This window comes from Helicoverpa armigera, chromosome 17 (assembly GCF_030705265.1).
Source record: "Helicoverpa armigera isolate CAAS_96S chromosome 17, ASM3070526v1, whole genome shotgun sequence".
NCBI classification, from domain to species: Eukaryota; Metazoa; Arthropoda; class Insecta; order Lepidoptera; family Noctuidae; genus Helicoverpa; species Helicoverpa armigera.
In genome coordinates, this window is record NC_087136.1 from 4076738 (window position 1) to 4094747 (window position 18010).

General features: G+C 35.9%; 2 protein-coding genes across 11 annotated transcripts in view; both read right to left on the reverse strand.

Annotated features, from left to right (window-relative positions):
- Gish (gilgamesh) overlaps window positions 1-14153 on the reverse strand; it is a 33423-nt gene extending 19270 nt beyond the window's left edge. For 5 of the 10 annotated variants that reach the window (XM_049846055.2, XM_064038738.1, XM_064038736.1 and 2 more), the window contains exons 1-5: window positions 14031-14153; window positions 13047-13357; window positions 4919-5076; window positions 1617-1727; window positions 576-739 (exon numbers count right to left, since the gene is read on the reverse strand). In XM_049846055.2, coding sequence (XP_049702012.1) covers window positions 576-739; window positions 1617-1727; window positions 4919-5076; window positions 13047-13105 — 492 coding nt within the window. In that variant the 5' untranslated portion in view covers window positions 13106-13357; window positions 14031-14153. The other 5 variants (XM_049846047.2, XM_064038732.1, XM_064038735.1 and 2 more) reach the window with 5 other exon arrangements.
- A 2520-nt stretch (window positions 14154-16673) lies between these two features.
- LOC135118045 (uncharacterized) lies at window positions 16674-17120 on the reverse strand. Its single transcript, XM_064038965.1, has one exon. It carries the CDS (start codon window positions 17118-17120, stop codon window positions 16674-16676), a length of 447 nt encoding a protein of 148 aa, XP_063895035.1.
- Between the last annotated feature and the right edge of the window lie 890 nt (window positions 17121-18010).

An 18010-nucleotide genomic window follows, 5' to 3' on the forward strand; every position in this document is an offset into this window, starting at 1 on the left:
TTATTTTCAGAACTTTATGGGAGTTTCTTGCGAATTTTGCACACAGCAGAATTCCGGGTCATATTAAATCTAGATTTAATCAAGTGACTCGCATTTTTGCGGGCCAATTATACCGTAGTAAATTTTCCCTCCAAGCAATATATTTCACCGATATGAATCAACTCGTCCTACTTTTTCAATCTTTAGTTACCCCTGGGATCGTGTTCCAGGACTATTTGCAGAGCTCGTTTTTCATTAAATACGTTCGGCTCGGGACGCTACTCAAATTGCCTATGATATTGGCAATTAAATGTAAACCTTAAGCTTTAATTCGTCGAGTAGTGATTTGCTTATCAATGCAAGCGTTTGTTCGTCGCATTGCATCAGTTACGTCACAATAGTCTGCCAGCTAAAGCGCTCTCTACAATCATATTTCTTGAACACTCTTGCAAGTCAGTGCTGTTATTTAAGTTCAATGACTTATAGAAATTGATTTGAAATGCATTTGTAATGGTTTTGAGATTATAACATTTCAATAGATATTAGAGTAATCCAAATTATTGGCAAGAAAACGGGTGTACATTATTTATACTCACCAACTGCATAGCGATCATTAATACAGTCTTTAGAGAGAATCGACGGCCGCACAGATCGAACAGATCCTCCAGCGAAGGCCCCAATAGTTCCATCACGAGTGCGTTGTATTTACCGCAAGGGCCGAAGTAATACACCTCCGGTATGCCCTCCGCTGTCGACGGCGCTATAGGAGCCATGGGAATTAGGGGTAGGAAGGGGAGACAGACCGAACACACTTTAATACTTACACATTTCAACACACGAGCATTGCTCTCGCACGCACCTGTACGACACAACACTGTAGCCGATATTTACAAATTACCATTACATCATCATACACGACAGGACACGCGAGAGCATTGCTACGTGTTCAGCCTTATAAATTAACATAACGAAAAAAAAAACACATTTTGGCGGCCTCAACAACGACCATGGCCACAGCGTGCGAACCCTCGGACGTCACGAATGTTTCGATAAGATTTGCGATATCGGTTACGGTGTTGTGTCAAAGAGACAATCACCTATCTACCGGAGAATTGGTCGGCACTTACGAGCTGCATAGCGATCATAAGGACCGTCTTGAGTCGGAACCTCCTGCCGCAATGTACGAACAGGTCCTCGAGCGAGGGCCCTAACAACTCCATGACCATAGCGTTGTAGCGGCCGCCACATGTTCCCAAGTAGTACACTTTTGGTACGCCCTCTGAGTAAATTTTATCGTCAGCTGGATTATTCTCTAACTACTTTTTAGCTCAACCAATGATTATGTGTGGGAAAATATAGCCTACTTTTGGTGCCGACAGCTAATTAGAGTATCCCGCAATTAATTGACTTAGATACATTAGTTACAGATTAATAACATTTTGATGTATCGATGCGAGGCATGTTCACCGATATTATTATGGGTCTAAAATTTAGACCTGCAATTTGATGCTAATTATTTGGTATTAATATTCGCAATCCATTATTTTTACATGTTGATGGGCTGACATTTTCCATTAGTTATGCAAGTCTGTGGCCTATTGGTAATAATTAAAAACTACAATTAGAGTAAAACTCACCATGCGTGCCTAATAACTTGTAAAATCGGTATTCTAGATGCAATTGTGGAGCCTTTGACTTCATAGGCTCCATCTTAATCGCTACATGTTCATTGTTGTAGAGATTTTTTCCTGCAAGAGAAAATTTCAGCTTAGTACAGTAGAAAAAGTTTTGGCAGCTAACGACTAGATGGATGGTTGACCTATAAAATGCCGCGGATAAAATGTGGACGAAACGTACGCCCCAGGGGTAACTTTAGTGTCCCAAATCCCAGGTCTACGTAACTTTGGTCCAGCTCAAGTTAGTCACTAAAGGGTCTACAAGAAGACGTGAGTGCGACAAGAATATCCTATAAAGACTTTAGCAACATGTATAAAATTAATACAGGTAGGTTTATAAGAGTTCAAAGAACCTTTGCTGTCTTTACTTCGAAGTAATATTTTCCTGACACAGTTACGCGTGGTCTCCTTTTGTAAACTTTTAAAAATAAAATGAAAGATTTAACAGTGGCTATACAGTGTGTTTTCAACACGCCGCAGACTCTTAAGCATTTCAAAGTAATTGTGCACGTCACAGATTTGTTTTATCGGCGTTATCATTGATCATACTGTCGTATCTACATAGAATTAGATCTTAATAATCAATATCTTATCAGGCGGCCAAAATAAATGGAACAAAAATACTCTTCACAGTAAAATAAGTCGAAAATCAGGTAGTAACAGAAATTACAATGGGAGGGTAAGGAAAAGAGGTCACCACGTTTTTGGTAATGCTCGAGGCTAAAAACGCCGAACACTAACAGTAATTCGATAAAAAGGAAAAAAAATGGTTAAAATTAATTTACGAATGATGATTATGATGAGGCAACTTTTCATAAAGGCAAGACTATGAATACGTGGTTTCGAAATCTTCTGGAAAACCTGAGATAACAAAGTGTGTATAACAATCGATTCAATAAGTAATGATTACAAATGCGATATAAGCACTAATAGCCTAACAAGATGCTATTAATTCTAATTGCTCTTTAGATTACAATCGTTACGGTAAAATGTTAAATGGAGGAAACAATTATAACCCACACAGGAAACTAAGTAGGAGTAGCAAGTTACTTTTTATTCGTGGGATTTTTAGCTTGATTAATTCTACCATGAGTGGTAAATTTTTAAAACACAGTTCGGAAAGTAAATAATGTATGTATCGGCTTAATCACCTCACGCACGTGTCCGCAATAATGTTATTTTCAGTGACGCGAGGTTGAATCCAATTCTCATCCGCACGCAGCCATATAATCTCCCAGACGACATGCCCATATGAAACCTTATTGCCTAGTGAATAAGGCTCACACGTTGCTAACCCGTGACATTAAAAAAGTAAATATTCCACCTAAGTACTTTTAAAAGATTTCGTGTCCGTTGTAAAGTGATCATATTGTTGGGCACGTGTGAATGGTGGCTAAGGCTCATTTGAAAGAGCGTTTCCGAATACTGACAGCGAAAGAATGAGTCATAAGTCTTCCATTATTACCAGAGGTCCTTTGTTACGTCTCTTGTTTCTACCTGCTGGGTGAATATTACAGTTTATAAAGGTTGTTCGAGATACAATATTATACAAAATCATTTTCATTTCACAATGTAGGCGTAGATTTCACTTTATTCATCATCTACTAAGCTGCGGAAACCACAAAGTAAATGATCCTCGAAACTTAAAGCAAGTTACCGGATTAAATAGGCTCGAAGTATGAAACATCGCGCGTTTAATGCTTTAGTTTCCAAGATATCGCAAAATATTTTTGTAAGTAATATTCTTATTTCACTTTACAAACATTAGTTTCGCTTTCTCCTCCCAAAGATAGCGGATCTCCAGGCACCATCAAAATGTTTCGTATCGCATAAAGCAACGTGCAGCAATAATATTTATGTGTATGCTGTGATGGAAAGCTTGCTAGCCTTTCGAATACAGACAGCATAGTGACCCATTTTCCCTCAGCGCAATGTTACAATAGGGACATTTACATTCGATTCACTCTGTTTCCTATCAGTTCAAGATCTTCATGACAATGATAAGTTGACCTTACTAAATAAGTATTGTTGCCGATATCGTGCAAGATTTGTTTCCACTACCAATGACATTACATTCATAATGTTACGTGAAGCTTACAATTACAATATTTTGTTTCCCTTGCGAAAATCTAATATCCGTCGTCCCAAAGCAATCAGTTCGATAATAAACAGCGAGTTACAGACAGGGCTGGCCATAATAAATATCACATCTTTACGCATGATGAAATGATAAATACGTAAAAACTGTAAAGCAAAATGTGCCGGCTGTAAAACCCAGATGTTTAACTTCCACATAAATCTACACAAGTTTTCGGAAAGAGACTATTACGTATTGCTAAAACGATTGCACCGGATAAAGGAATGTATTTGTTTTCATTATGCCAATTTAGAATACTGACAGGGACATTACTTGGTCTCTTAGTTAGAATTGGAACATAGGGTGTGCCTAAAACAGTACTATTAATAGCTTTACATATTTCAGTAAGCGTGCAAGGTCGGCAAGACGCGTTGTTATGAACATGTCATTGAGGGACTTAAGTACATTAGCTATGTAGTCAATGTTAATATGAGAAGGATAATGAAGAGGCATGACGTCTCAACTTGAATAAGCCTACTTATTACTAACAGGATAAGTTCTACCGTCTTTTTTGTGGTCCAAACTCTCATCCTATGCGTCATCACTAAACGCAATTTCGAAGGAGTAGAAAACCAATCACTTATGACTCATCGCTTCAAAGTTCGTTGATTACAAACATGTTGGGAGTTCTTGTTTTTATATTTTGGAGTAAAAATAGGTTGTTATTCGAATCTGGTGATAGACACGTGCCAATTTGGGCGAAACCCTTAGATACCGATCTACCTGAAGGGTTATTCACTGACCGACTAACACAAAAACCCTTTTGCTACGAGATTAGAAATTGTCTGCATAAATATTACTACTATTCAAGATTTTCATTCAAACGATCCCAAAAAGGGCAATATTCCCTGGAATCTTTTTCTCATGCATAGTCAAAATAGGGAATTCCTTTGTTAGTATTAAGGGTTTCATAGAAAACCATATTGGCAATCGAGATTCGATTTCTAGAGATGACGCGCATTGATGCGGACAGCTGTTGTCAACAGAACTGATGATAAAGACATTATCCCTGGCAAGACATCCATATATCGCCTCTAAACTGTCACTGTGAGAGTTCAATAGTCGTTCAGGGCTGGTTAGTTCTCCAAACCTGCCAAGATGACAAATAATGATCGGGATCACTTACCGAGCCTAAGTTCGCCGAAGTTACCGCAGCCGATCTTCTTGCCGACGCGGAAGTTAGGCCCCACCATAAGAACGCCCGAAGACGAGGTGACAGAATGCCTCGACGTATGCATCGCGCTGCTGCCGCCCACGCCACGCCCGCCCACCGCACCGGTTGCGCTGCAATAGTGTACACACAGCTTTATATCATGAAGAAACAGGACATTTGGGACATATTGTGAAATATAGAAGAAAGTTTCTCCTATTTTTGCATTATGATCGAATGATATTGGTTACAGATCTTGATTCTCTTCAAATAGATATTAACTAGTTTATAGTCTTTCAAAGGTCTTAAATTCTGAGTAAGCCGTATGTAGATGTGCCAACAGGATATTATACAGACAACAGAACGTGATAAATCATATTCCAATCAAAAGGCACCCGAATTCGTATACAGTAAACAATATCAGAGCGCGATATTAATTTGTATGAACAATCCAACAATGTATCGGCAGCCATTGACTTAAATTATTTAAAGACACAATGTTATCTCGTATTGACACAACTTTTAACATTCGAAAAGGATCCTTGGACCAATAATTTACTTAATTCAAATAATAATAAATATTACAAGATAGGTTTAAAATATACGAGTCATCTTTGAGATAGTAAAGTCGATTATAGGATCTCGATAAAAACTCGATTGTCAGTCGTTCTGAAGGAAATTATTTTTTGTCTTATCACTGAAACTTATCTGTCAATACATATTAGAATCGGCGCACATGCTTTAGGCACATCAGCATTATTTTATTTTGTTTGAATAAATAAATAGCATTTATATTTATTGCTGTCTTCAGTATTTGTTATTCTATTCTGGTAGGTATTTTGTCTTTCTTTGATAATATTCAAATAATAGACGCACTTATTGTTTTAATTTTATACATTTAAGGACGAGTACGGCTCGTTTTCAGGAAGCAATTGAATTGCCTGTTGAATGAATAAGAAGTCGAGGGTTTTAAGTTTTCAACCAATACAACGCGATAAAATATGGCTATCTGATAAAGTTGTGAGTAATGGTAATTACCAGTAATTATAATATTTAACCCTCATAATAGAAATTACAATTAATGATGTTACATTTGCCCGCATTTATATAGGAACTTACAATAATAAAAAGCAGTATTAAAGTACATCACGCGATTATGACTATAGAAGCAAAAGTACTCCCACATGAAATTAAGGTAAATACGCCAAATGTCGGCCCCTTTAGCGATTTTCTGACTGCGGTTCGCTATAGCACCGTCAGTTTCCAACGAAAGATAGTTTCTGATGCGGTTTTAGATAGTTTGATTAATCTATTTCATGTTTATAGGCATAAGATTGATATTTCTACGAAAAGAAAGAAGTAATAAGGCTTAGATGCGTCGAGAACAGAAAAACCCTAAAGTCGGCCATTCACGGCCCAAGCTCGGTCGCGTTTTTTCCAAATGTCGGCCGGCTATAGGGTGTTTTAAATTAAGGCAGTGATAAATATTATTAACATGATTTATTTTGGCAGAATTCTAATATAATACTAAATATACATTTGTAATTGTATTTGTTTAATAGTAAAATATTTTTTCGTTTCCCCTAAACAAAAAAAGTCGTATTCACGACCAACCATTTATATTTTTAAGCAAAAAGAACAATTCAATAGATAGCAAGTCCCAAACCATAAAGCTACCATAAACATGCCTACAATACTGTCAACTCCTACATTTAAACTTAACTTCTTTGTCTTGTCTAACTCAATGTAATAAATTATAATAAATAAATAATTTCATTTTGAGAAAATGAAAAAATATAAGTGTTTTTTCATCAGCCTGTATAGTGGCGCTCGAGTTCGAAGCTGGTCGACATTACGATTATTTCCGATCTTTAATGTCGGCCCCTATTTCTTGTACCTTATTTCTCGAGATTCGACTAATATCACCCCGGCCGTTATTTGGCTATTAAACGTAAAATAGATCGATTTGCCTATAAGCTTTGCAAATTTTCTTTTAAGCCAACGGAATTAGTACAATAGTAATTTATAAAATAGACTGCATTTACTTTAAGTCGGCCACGGCCGAGAATCCGGTTTTAAGTCTAAACTGTTGTCCTAATGGCGGCCTCCTATTTTTCCTTGAAAAATATACGCAAAACGCTGAAAAAACAATCTTAAAATATAGTAAAAATAACCCTTTAGTGATAATCAAGCTTAAAACAAAAATAAATAAATGTTTTATCGTTCTAATATCAATCCCCAAAATGTGAGTATTCACTTCGAGTAAGCTACTTTGCATGTGAATTTGATGTTTCAGCGGCGCAATCGCTACTGACGCATCGTATGAGAAGAGTAAGTGACAGAATCGGATAGTAACGATTTGTACGTATAGAGTATAAACCAAGGTTGCAATTGGAGGAGCAAAACTGACACTTAATTACCTTTTGAATGAATGCAAGCTGAAAATGTACAGACGGCCGAAGTTTGGGGGGAGGCCGACATTTGGCGTATTTACCCTATTTTGGAGCCTACTTCAAAAACCACATAAATTGACAACTGGAGGTCCTCCTCAACATACTCCAATTAATGTGAAAAAGATATTCGCGTAGATTCACATTGCTCAAAGTAAAGACGTTACATAGGTAAGCCAAAATTTTATGATACAAATACACAAGTAACAAAATAAGGCAAAACTTATTGACCCCGGTTATTTAAAAACCACAAAACCATACATACAAGAAGGCACACAGGCTTCCCTTCACACACTCTTATTTCCTTCTGGAACCGATTGAGCCCAAGCCCTTCATACTACTTGGCTGGACCGATGATTTTTGACCATAAGCAACTGTTTATCGTAAATTCTTAGATCCGTAAACAGACACGAGCCGCCAGTAATTTGTTTTGTAATACGCTTATCGACGACTAGAGAGAGATCACACAAAATCGACAAGTATCGAAGGTTTGTTCAGCCTTGTGTACGAAGGATCTTATTCGACAAAACAGTACGTGTAAGACATACTTTCAACCACAGCCATTTCACGTCCTTTCCACGCAAGACTGGCAGGGGGATCGTTTACAATGACTCAATCGTGTCGTACGTTTACGATTGGGGCACTGAGGGATCCCGAAGCTGAGACCCCATCTTTAGTATTTTTATGTTTTACGGTTCAAGTTGTAAACAGACACATATCTTACTTTACGTATGACTTCGCTTCGCGTGCCGTACGTTGAAGACTTAGAATTAGGTAATGTGTGGAAATTATTGGTAGACTAATAAGGGGGAGGGTGAAGACTAAATAAATATGCCTTTTGTTACATTTTGTGGAAAAGTCATTGGTGGGATTCTCAACCTCACTCAAATAGAAATAAAGAGGCTTAGACTTATTATACGTCTGAGGCTCAAGTTGAGTTGAACTTGTGCTTGAGACTACGATACGTCAGACGTCTGTGAATAGCCGGGAAAATACAGATTTCTCAAATAATAGGCATGATTTTCCAGTTTTTCAAAACGAAAGAAACCTGTATTCCATTTTATCATACAAGATAAAAATAAAACAATACTCATACTGCACAAGACATTGCAATACATATTATGTTCTGCAAGCCTACACAATGCAATAGGAAAATCAGATTTGCATTTATGTTATGAAACATGTAAGAAATGACTAGGTGATAAACCTAGTCTTTTATTTAGAATACTGTTTATCATACAAGTGTGACAAAACACTGTTTTCATGTTGTAATCATAGAAAGTAGGCCTTTAAAGGCACAACAACCTATTTTCTATATATAAGTAAGTACATTACAAAAAATAGAAATATGTGCTTAAAAAAATATTTCCTATATTTCAAACTGAATATTAATGGTTTGCTGAGTAAAGTCTATGTAATTAAATTACATGATGTTTTTAACTATTGGAGTTCAGGCTTCAAACAGGTTTTACAATACTAGTGTTTCTATATGGTTACTAATACCAAAAATGGTTTAAAGTAGACCCTTAAGATTGCACTGTCCAATCTCATGAACTCACAATCAAAATAAACTCAAGACATGGTGGACTTCTATTTATATCAGTTTTTTTTTTTTAATCCCAAGTCTCATAGCAGTTTTGAAAGATTTAGAAAGATACTATTTAAATGAAATAATCATAAGAAAGGTAAATAAACAAAACATCTCTATCAGCATCTATTTCAACAAATTATTGAGGAAGTGGAATAATAATATAAATGAGCAGCTCACTGTTTACAATACTAATTAACTTTTTCCTCAGAACGTAAATATTTTTAACCTATTTTTATTTTAAAATTTTATTTACTTTATTCATTTTATTTACAAACAAAATAGGAGCAGTACTTATTTTTTTTATAATCTTTTATGTTCACAAGGTATTTAAGGCCATAATGGTACCTGTTTTTTTAGCAATAAAACAATATAAAAGATAAGGTCAAGGATACATAACATAAACGCTAAATAATTACATGTTGAACTAATTGATAAATATAAATTAAATCTAGCCAAATCTTAGCAAATTGACTGAACAACAAAAGAAGCACCAATACTTAAGCTGTTTAAAGAAATGTTCTTGAGAAGTTAAATACTTAATCTGGTGTATAAGCTTGTTAGCGAATCACATGTTATTTAGCTCTTTTAGTGTGTTTGCTTAAATAAATAATTGTATTAAGTTATTAAAAAGAACAACCATCCCGCAATTAAAGGATACCTGTAGGTTATTCAAAATCCAATATTAACTCAATGTCTTACTTATATTTCTAAATGACAAATGATTGAATATTTGTTAACTACTAAAATCAGAATGAGGCGAGTTCTGAAGATGCTCTATACCTATTAATAAAGACATAAAATCGAGAAGGTCAAACATACCCCCCCCCGCTGTATTATCTTTTTGAAGTCAGGAGTCAAGTTGTATAGAGATGTGTGTTGCCATAATTAATTTATTGCATTTAAGTAGTAAAGTAGTAGTACCCACGCAAAATAAATTATTGTATCAATATTCATGTGTACAGTCTCTATTCATTTCAATCTCTTCTATGATAACAAAATAGGTAATAATGTGCTTAGTAACTATTCATTTATATTACTGAGCCACTTCAAAGTATGATAAATAAATATTTTAAGGTTGTTGTCTAGATGCAAACATTATTTCATCAATAGCAAGTTACATTTAACCAGAGTGATCAAATGGGATAAAGCTTTAGGCAGAAGAAAAATAAACAAATACCCAATACCAAATACAGCAAAACAGCCATACCAAATCAACAAGACATGACCTTAACATCTTTTAAATATTTGGCATTGGCTTGCATATTAACCAATTCAAGAATTCTATGGCACCAATTAAGTAAGGAAACATATTTAAGTATTTCCTTAACTGTGGAAAAAAATCTGTATTCATTTACATGATTCTTCATACATTGCATCAAAATGTAACAGCTATAGTGATTCATACCAACCGTTATTGGCATTGAGTCTAAAAGTGAAAGTTACAATGCACTTCCAACCACCGAAAGCATGGAAGGAGACAATTATCTAGCCGTACAAGCCACCACTGGCTAACATGCAGACACTTTTTAATTTAAAATATGCATTTCTTATTTAAATTTGTATCTAGTTTGCATACTATTAATGCTCTACCTCCTAAGTTCAATACCACACTGCAGTTTTATAAGCAAGAAATGTTACAAAACAATAGGTTGGATTTTGTGTTTTATTGCTGTGTGGGAAAGCCAGTAAATACAATGTAGACTTCTGCTATAAATGTACTAAACAATATCAGGGTATAATCATTCAATTGTTGATTACCATGCTGAAATATCCACATGATTGATGACTCAACTGATTTATGTAAAACCCCCAATCAACACATTGTTTTAAACAATTCCTAATTCATGAAAATACCAATTAGATATAAAAATTTTACTATACCTCTTGGATACTCACTATTTCCTATGCATTGAGTCATATATTTGTAAAAATACAATAGCACTCACTTTGCATATTCATAATTATTATAAAAAATAAATTAGTCACTACAATAGACAATTCACTTGTCAATTTTGAGTGACAAACCAACCAAAGCACTCTTGATTTCTATAGAAAACTAGCTAAGTTGGTCAAGTAACTTGGTTAGTTACACAATTTCACACAGTGGGACATAAAATGCTCCTCAATGCACAACTTTTTTTTATAAACTAAAAGAGGTTTAAGTTTATAGAATGAATTGAAATAATAAACAATACATAACTGGCCACAGATTGTTGCCAGTTTCGATAAGTTAATGTTTTTATTAAGAATGTGTTATCAACTGTAAGTATACAAGATGTTTATGGTACATGAGTCATCAGAACCTCAGTAGTACTTAGGTATTGTGATAGGTACCTAATGTTCATTTACACTGAGTGACATAATAAAGCTGGTTACTTAAGCAAATCATTTCCTAACAAACAGGTTGTTGTCCTTTATAGCATTATGTTTAAAATGCAAATCTATTTTATGTAAGTTTGTGCCTTTGGCTATAGTTGATTGAATTTCTCTTAGCACATGTGGTCCAATAACATTGGTGTTTTTGATGAAATTGTTAATGGCTATTTACATTTTGGCTTATTTTTTAAAGAGTTACTTTAAATGACAACATTATGATAAACAAGAGTTGTTCTTGTTGTACTTACAAAGTTTACCTTCCAGGAATGTGTTTTTATACATGCATTATGCATAATTTGTCAATGGTACTTAAAGTTTGCTTAATATTGACTAATTATTCATCTTTACTGTCATAAGGGAATCTCCCTCACATTGCTATAATCTACTGGAGCTACTAATGATTTCATCAAGTAAATATGACATCTATCTAATAATTTGCTTACTAGAGATAGATTTTTTCATATAAGCCATACAAATAATGTTAAATTGCTTGTAATATTGGGAACAGCCGTAAGTTCCCCATCATATGACAGAGAAAGTCTGAAGTCTACAGTTACACATCAACTTATCAAAAATGGGCTTAAAACATCTGATAATAACTACAACTAACACCTGTATTTCCACATTTGATAAGATCAAGATAACAAAAACTTCAAAGGAACCAAATTATACTAGTTTGATTTAGTAGAACTAGTAAGTTATATGTGTTTGTATCAATATCAAATTGAAACATTATATGCAGTTGGTGCACATGAGTGAATGAAAGTATAGTTTATACAAAAGCATCCATTTTTAGAAACATGTGACTGAACTGTGAGCAGCAAAAACTGTTTACATTCACATGGAAACTGTGAGATCATTGACATAGTATTTGCATCAAGTTTTTCTATTTGTTTAGTTTAGAAACAGAAGATAGCTGCTCAAAGTTACACTAACAATTTTATATCAGAGCATTTTTTTTAAGGTTATATGGTTTTGGAATTTTGTATCCGGTTAGATAGAAAAGCAAAAAGGTTTCCCCAATGAGTCACACACTGACACTGCATACCTAAATAAAATGTAAAAATAATTTGTTTTGGTTCATAATTAGTCATTGAAAATATGAAACAACAAAATTCCAATGTAGATAGGTAAGTAAGTGGCTAGATAATTGTGTAGGACCATATTATCAGCTGCAACCACAAAACCTGTGCTTTTAGCAATATCCTTTGAAAATATTGGTAAAATAGATTAACTTTCAACAATTACGTACAAACATTAAAAAACTAGGGTGTATTTTTATAGAACACGAAATCCTTGTTTGATGGAAATTACTAAAATGTACTCATGAGTTAAAATTGTCTTTTGTTGGTAGCAAATTTCAATGATATACAAGATTCTTTGGTAAATGAACATCTAAAGAGGTTTGAACAGGATACAGACGGGTTTAACTTTTTACAAGCTTTGCTAATAACAGTACTGAAAATGTTTTACATTATAAATCTTTAAAGGTCTACATGGCTTGGTCTGCGAAGCTCTTATAGGTTATCTATTATTTAAGACACTTTTAATAGTGTAGTTGTCTGTGATATTTATGGGATCTATGGTGCGATAACTATAGTACGGCTACTCGGACTAATAGTTTAGGTACTGGTATTGTGCCATACTAATATTGTGTGCAAAAAAGCTACTAAATAAAGGTTCTTACGATGTTCTTTTGTCGTCACTCTGTCGTTCTTTCTCCTTGCTATTATCTCGCTTATTCATAATACAAGACTTGTTGTGCAGGCGCAATGCCCAGCACTCAGCTCACTCCCTGTGTCCAGCGTCTGTCGGGGCCGCAGCGCAGCCCATGTCACCACAGCCTCCGCGACTCCAACCAGCGACGCGTCGCCATAACACAATCCAACACAACACTTTTGTCACTTTTATTAAAATATTATTGCTATTTTTTTCTTCACTGCGATACTATTACCACTGCACTATTATACAATTTATCTCAAAATCATTTTTGTTACACTGCAAACACAATTTGAACGTGAATATTGGAATGTTTCGGCGACACCTGACCAATCGTATCGGAAATCTTAAAATGATAACTGTCCTTTCTGTAGCAGTAATAATTGATTATTTTATGCGATTTTACTCGGAAAGCGAGTGAATAGAGGTCGCCGTGCCAATGTTATGTTCATTGAAGAGTAACAACAAGCGATGTGGGTGTCCAACTTATTCAAATTACCAAAATCACCACGCAGTCAGCCAATCTTCTACCTTTTAACTTGAGTGTGTGGGGCTAATTAATATTTATTGATGAAAGAAATGAATGTATCGAAAAAATGTAACAATTGACAGTTCCTTGTGAGAAGTCAACCCCAATAATTGTCGGTCGGCACAAAACGTTTTGAAATAATTTACAACAAGGATTCTCAAAACTGGAGTTCAGAGCACTGTGAGAATCTTAAATGTAGTAAATAGATGCACAATTCGCGATTTTTAGTTAGCTTTCCGTGGGATTAGTCACAACGTCGCCGAAACATCAAATGGACATTTGTTCTGATAAAAAAGTTTAGGTTTTGTAATGGCCACCAATGTTACACTTTTAACACTTCATAAATTGCGATATGAGAGTTGTATAACTAAAAGTTTCAATCTAAATTATTTTATAAATTACACGTTTACATAAATATATTACCAACTAACGATAAAATTTCTTATTTATAAAATATTTAACTCAAAGAATAGTCACTGATTCGCCATTCGGCGCATGCGCAAACTTGCAGCAGTTTGTGTTGTCAGAGTAGTTAAATGTTTTTTTGTAGTTTATAGTTTTATTTAAACATCGGTCATATTTTTATGTTTTTGATCTTATTGATCGAGTTCATTATATAATCCTGCTTTTACTACTTTGGAATAATAATTTCCTACACATAGGCTTTTAGAAGGCAAAAGTTAATTCTGTTATAATTTCAAATTTTAACTTGGCAACATAATTATTAAAAATAAAAATATGATATGCGTTCATAAACAATACTCTTTTAAGAAATACCCTTAAAAGATTACGGATTTATTTATTTTTAGTATAAATAAGACTATTTGTGATGTAAATTGAAACTTTTAAATATAAAAGCTAAAATGTTATTGATTTTTTTTCCAAATTATTCATTGGTCATTGTTTATGGAGGTAACATAAACAGTTAATGTTTTTTTCTTATTGGTCACCCCTTGGGTATCGTATGATGCATTGTGATTGGTTGAAATTTGACGTACAAATCATGTGTGATATTGGCGCTATTTCCAATTTTCAGATTTTTGAACATTGCTTGCTTTATTTATATTGAGCTGAGGAGCTGATAATCGGGATGAAGTAAGTTATTCTTCTTTTTTTACATAGATTTATGATCCCGCAACTGCTTTTTAAGATTAACATAAATTAACTCGAACTTTCTCCTTCTATATGAAAGTGGATAATAATAATAATTATTATTATTATCCACTATAATTCACCAATTATAATTGGTTTATTATCTAGTTTTTGGCGGAAGGTCACGGTAGAATTAGTGAATTAGCTGTTATATCAGTTAAGAATATCCTTCTAATTTATGTACCTATTCATTTCTTTCTTTCTCCTGCCCTGTTCCCAAATATTACTTGGGGTCGGCGCAATATGTCATTTTCTTCCATTTTCCCCTGTCACTCGTCATACTGACACTCACTCCCTTCCTATTCATATCATCTTTCAGGCAATCCATCCATCTTTTCTTAGGTCTTCCTCTTCCTCTCCATCCATCTACATTCATACTTAGCACACACTTTGTTGCATGCGTATCATCCCTCCTCATTACATGTCCATACCACGACAATCTTCTACTTCTCATCTTTTCTGTAACTGGCGCTACTTTCAGACTTCCTCTAATGTAATCATTCCTCACTTTATCCATTCTTGTAACACCACACATCCATCTCAGCATTCTCATTTCTGTTACATGCACTCTCTTCTCGTCCCTCTTTTTCAATGCCCAACACTCCGATCCATACAGGACGACAGGTCTAATGACGGATTTGTAAATTTTGCCCTTCAGTTTGAGGGGCATCCGCGGGTCACAAATAGTGCTAGTTACCTGTCGCCACTTCATCCATCCAGTATTGATCCGATGCGTAACGTCCCTGTTCACCTCACCGTCACTTTGGACGAGTGAACCAAGGTACCGGAAGTCGGAGCAAACTGGTAGGGGCATGCCGGCTAGGGTTATGGTCATGGGTCCCGAAATACCGCCAAAATCACAATGAAGGTATTCGGTTTTACTCCTGCTCACCTTTAAACCCACTGTCTCCAGTCTCAGCCGCCATGCCTCCAGTCTACTCTGGACCTCTGGCCCACTCTCCCCCACCAGAACAATGTCATCGGCGAAAAGCATACACCAGGGTGCCTCCTCCCGTATATCTGCCGTAAGCGCGTCCATTACAAGCAGGAAGAGATACGGGCTGAGGCCGACCCTGATGTAAGCCAACACCTACACTGAAGCTGGTGGTAGTGCCCGCTGCGGACCGGACTTCTGTACGGCATCTGCCGTACATCGCTCGGATCAACTGCACATACTTCCCTGGTATACCTTTCTCCTCAAGGGCCCACCACAAAACCTCACGAGGCACCCGGTCATATGCCTTCTCGAGGTCAACGAACACCATATGCAAGTTTTTGTGTGCACCCCTGTACTTTTCGCACAATTGGCGAATACAGAATATAGCGTCCGTTGTACTCCGACCAGGCATAAAACCGAATTGATTTCGTGCGATATCACTCTCTTCTCTCAGCCTCCTTTCAATAACTTTCTCCCACACTTTCATACTATGTGACATTAGCTTTATTCCTCTATAGTTGTTGCAATTCAACACATCACCCTTGTTCTTAAAAATGGGCACCAGGAAACTATTGCACCACTCGTCTGGTATAGTTTCCTCTTGCAACAACTTATTGAAGAATAAAGCCAGCCATTTCCATCCATCCATCTTTAATAATTTCCACACTTCCACTGGTATTCCATCTGGCCCTATCGCTTTTCCATTTTTCATTCCATTCACTGCTAATCTGACCTCATCCTCACATACATTTCTTACAAGGCCCTCGTTCACCGCTTTATGATGGAGCACACCGCTCCACTCATTTTCTTCATTCATCAGTCTTTCAAAATATTCCTTCCACCTACCTTTAATCTCCACATCATTCGAAAGGACCGTTCCGTCTCCATTCTTTACACACCTTATCTGGCATACATCTCTTGTCATTTTCTCCCTAGATTTAACCAATCGGTAAAGTCATTTTGACCGGCTGGGCTATCTAGGAGTCATACATCCTCTCGTGCGCTTTTGCCCTTGAAACAGCCACAATCTTCTTTGCTTTCTTCTTACATTCATCATATTCAGCCTTTTTTCGTGCTTTTTCACTATCATCATTGTCTTCCGTCCGCTGCCATTCCTTGAATTTCATCTTCTTTTCCTTTAATACACTCTGCACTTCTTCCACCCACCACCAAGTTTCCTTCTCTATCACTCCATTCCCTTTTGATTCTCCTAGAATGCTTCTTGCCGCTTTCCTTATACACGTCGCCATTCCACTCCAGCATTCATTCACATTCTTTTCATTCATTTCTCCCATTTCAATCATCTTATCAACCACTACTTTTCTAAATTCCCGGGCCAACTCAGCCTTCCCCAACAGATGCCATTTGATTTTGGGGGGCCGTCTCTCTTTGGCTTTTGGCCGGGAAGTTAAAATCACATCCATAATTAGGGGTCGGTGCTGCGAGACTACAGCTTCGCCTGGTATGTACCTATTCATAAAATAGTTAATTTATCAATTTATAAATGTGATAGATTTTTACAGATACCTACCTATTAGATATCAGACACTTTCTATGTTGCATCGACCTTTATCTTTCCTAAAAAAAACTGAAGTCACAAAAAGTTGCTTAGTAGAGACTTCTTTACAAGAAAAGACCAACTTGGCCTCCAGCTGTTTATAAAAAATCTACAAGTAGGTCAGGTAGTAGTACTCATCTCAATTGATCTCAACGTGTTTACTGAAGCGACTGTATGTATGTAAAAGACCAAAATAAATCGTGTTTATCAACAACTACGCATAAATTTTATAGTAATTGGAAATAACACTAATGATGAGAGTATAGTGTGCCAAATGTCTAGTTGGTTTCAATGAAAACGGGGTTGCGAGCTTGAGTGAGACCTAATTATATCTACCTACTTCTGAAACGTTACGTGGGGATACACCATCTAGGTCAGAAAAGCTCTTGGTTTTCCTACAACGTTATCTTGTTCGAGCGTGGTTTGATCGATTTGTGGTCACTAGGTGGGTAGTCTGTAGTTGAAGGCTATATGACCACAAATACAATCCATTTCGATGTGTGTATGGGACCTGTTTGAAATTAACGTTCATGTCGATAATCCTGCATAAGAAATCAATGGTTAGTGAAGCTTCCTGGACTTTTCCTCCTTCCTCTGGTATCTCATCAACTGGGTACTGGGTAGCCAAAGTTGCCAGTCAGCTTTTCAAAACTTATTGTTCTGAACGAGACCTAAGGTTTTTGCTGGACTTTTAAAAACCTTCCTTCTCCGTTTGAGAGGAGGCCTGTGCCCAGCAGTGGGACAATAAAAAGGCTG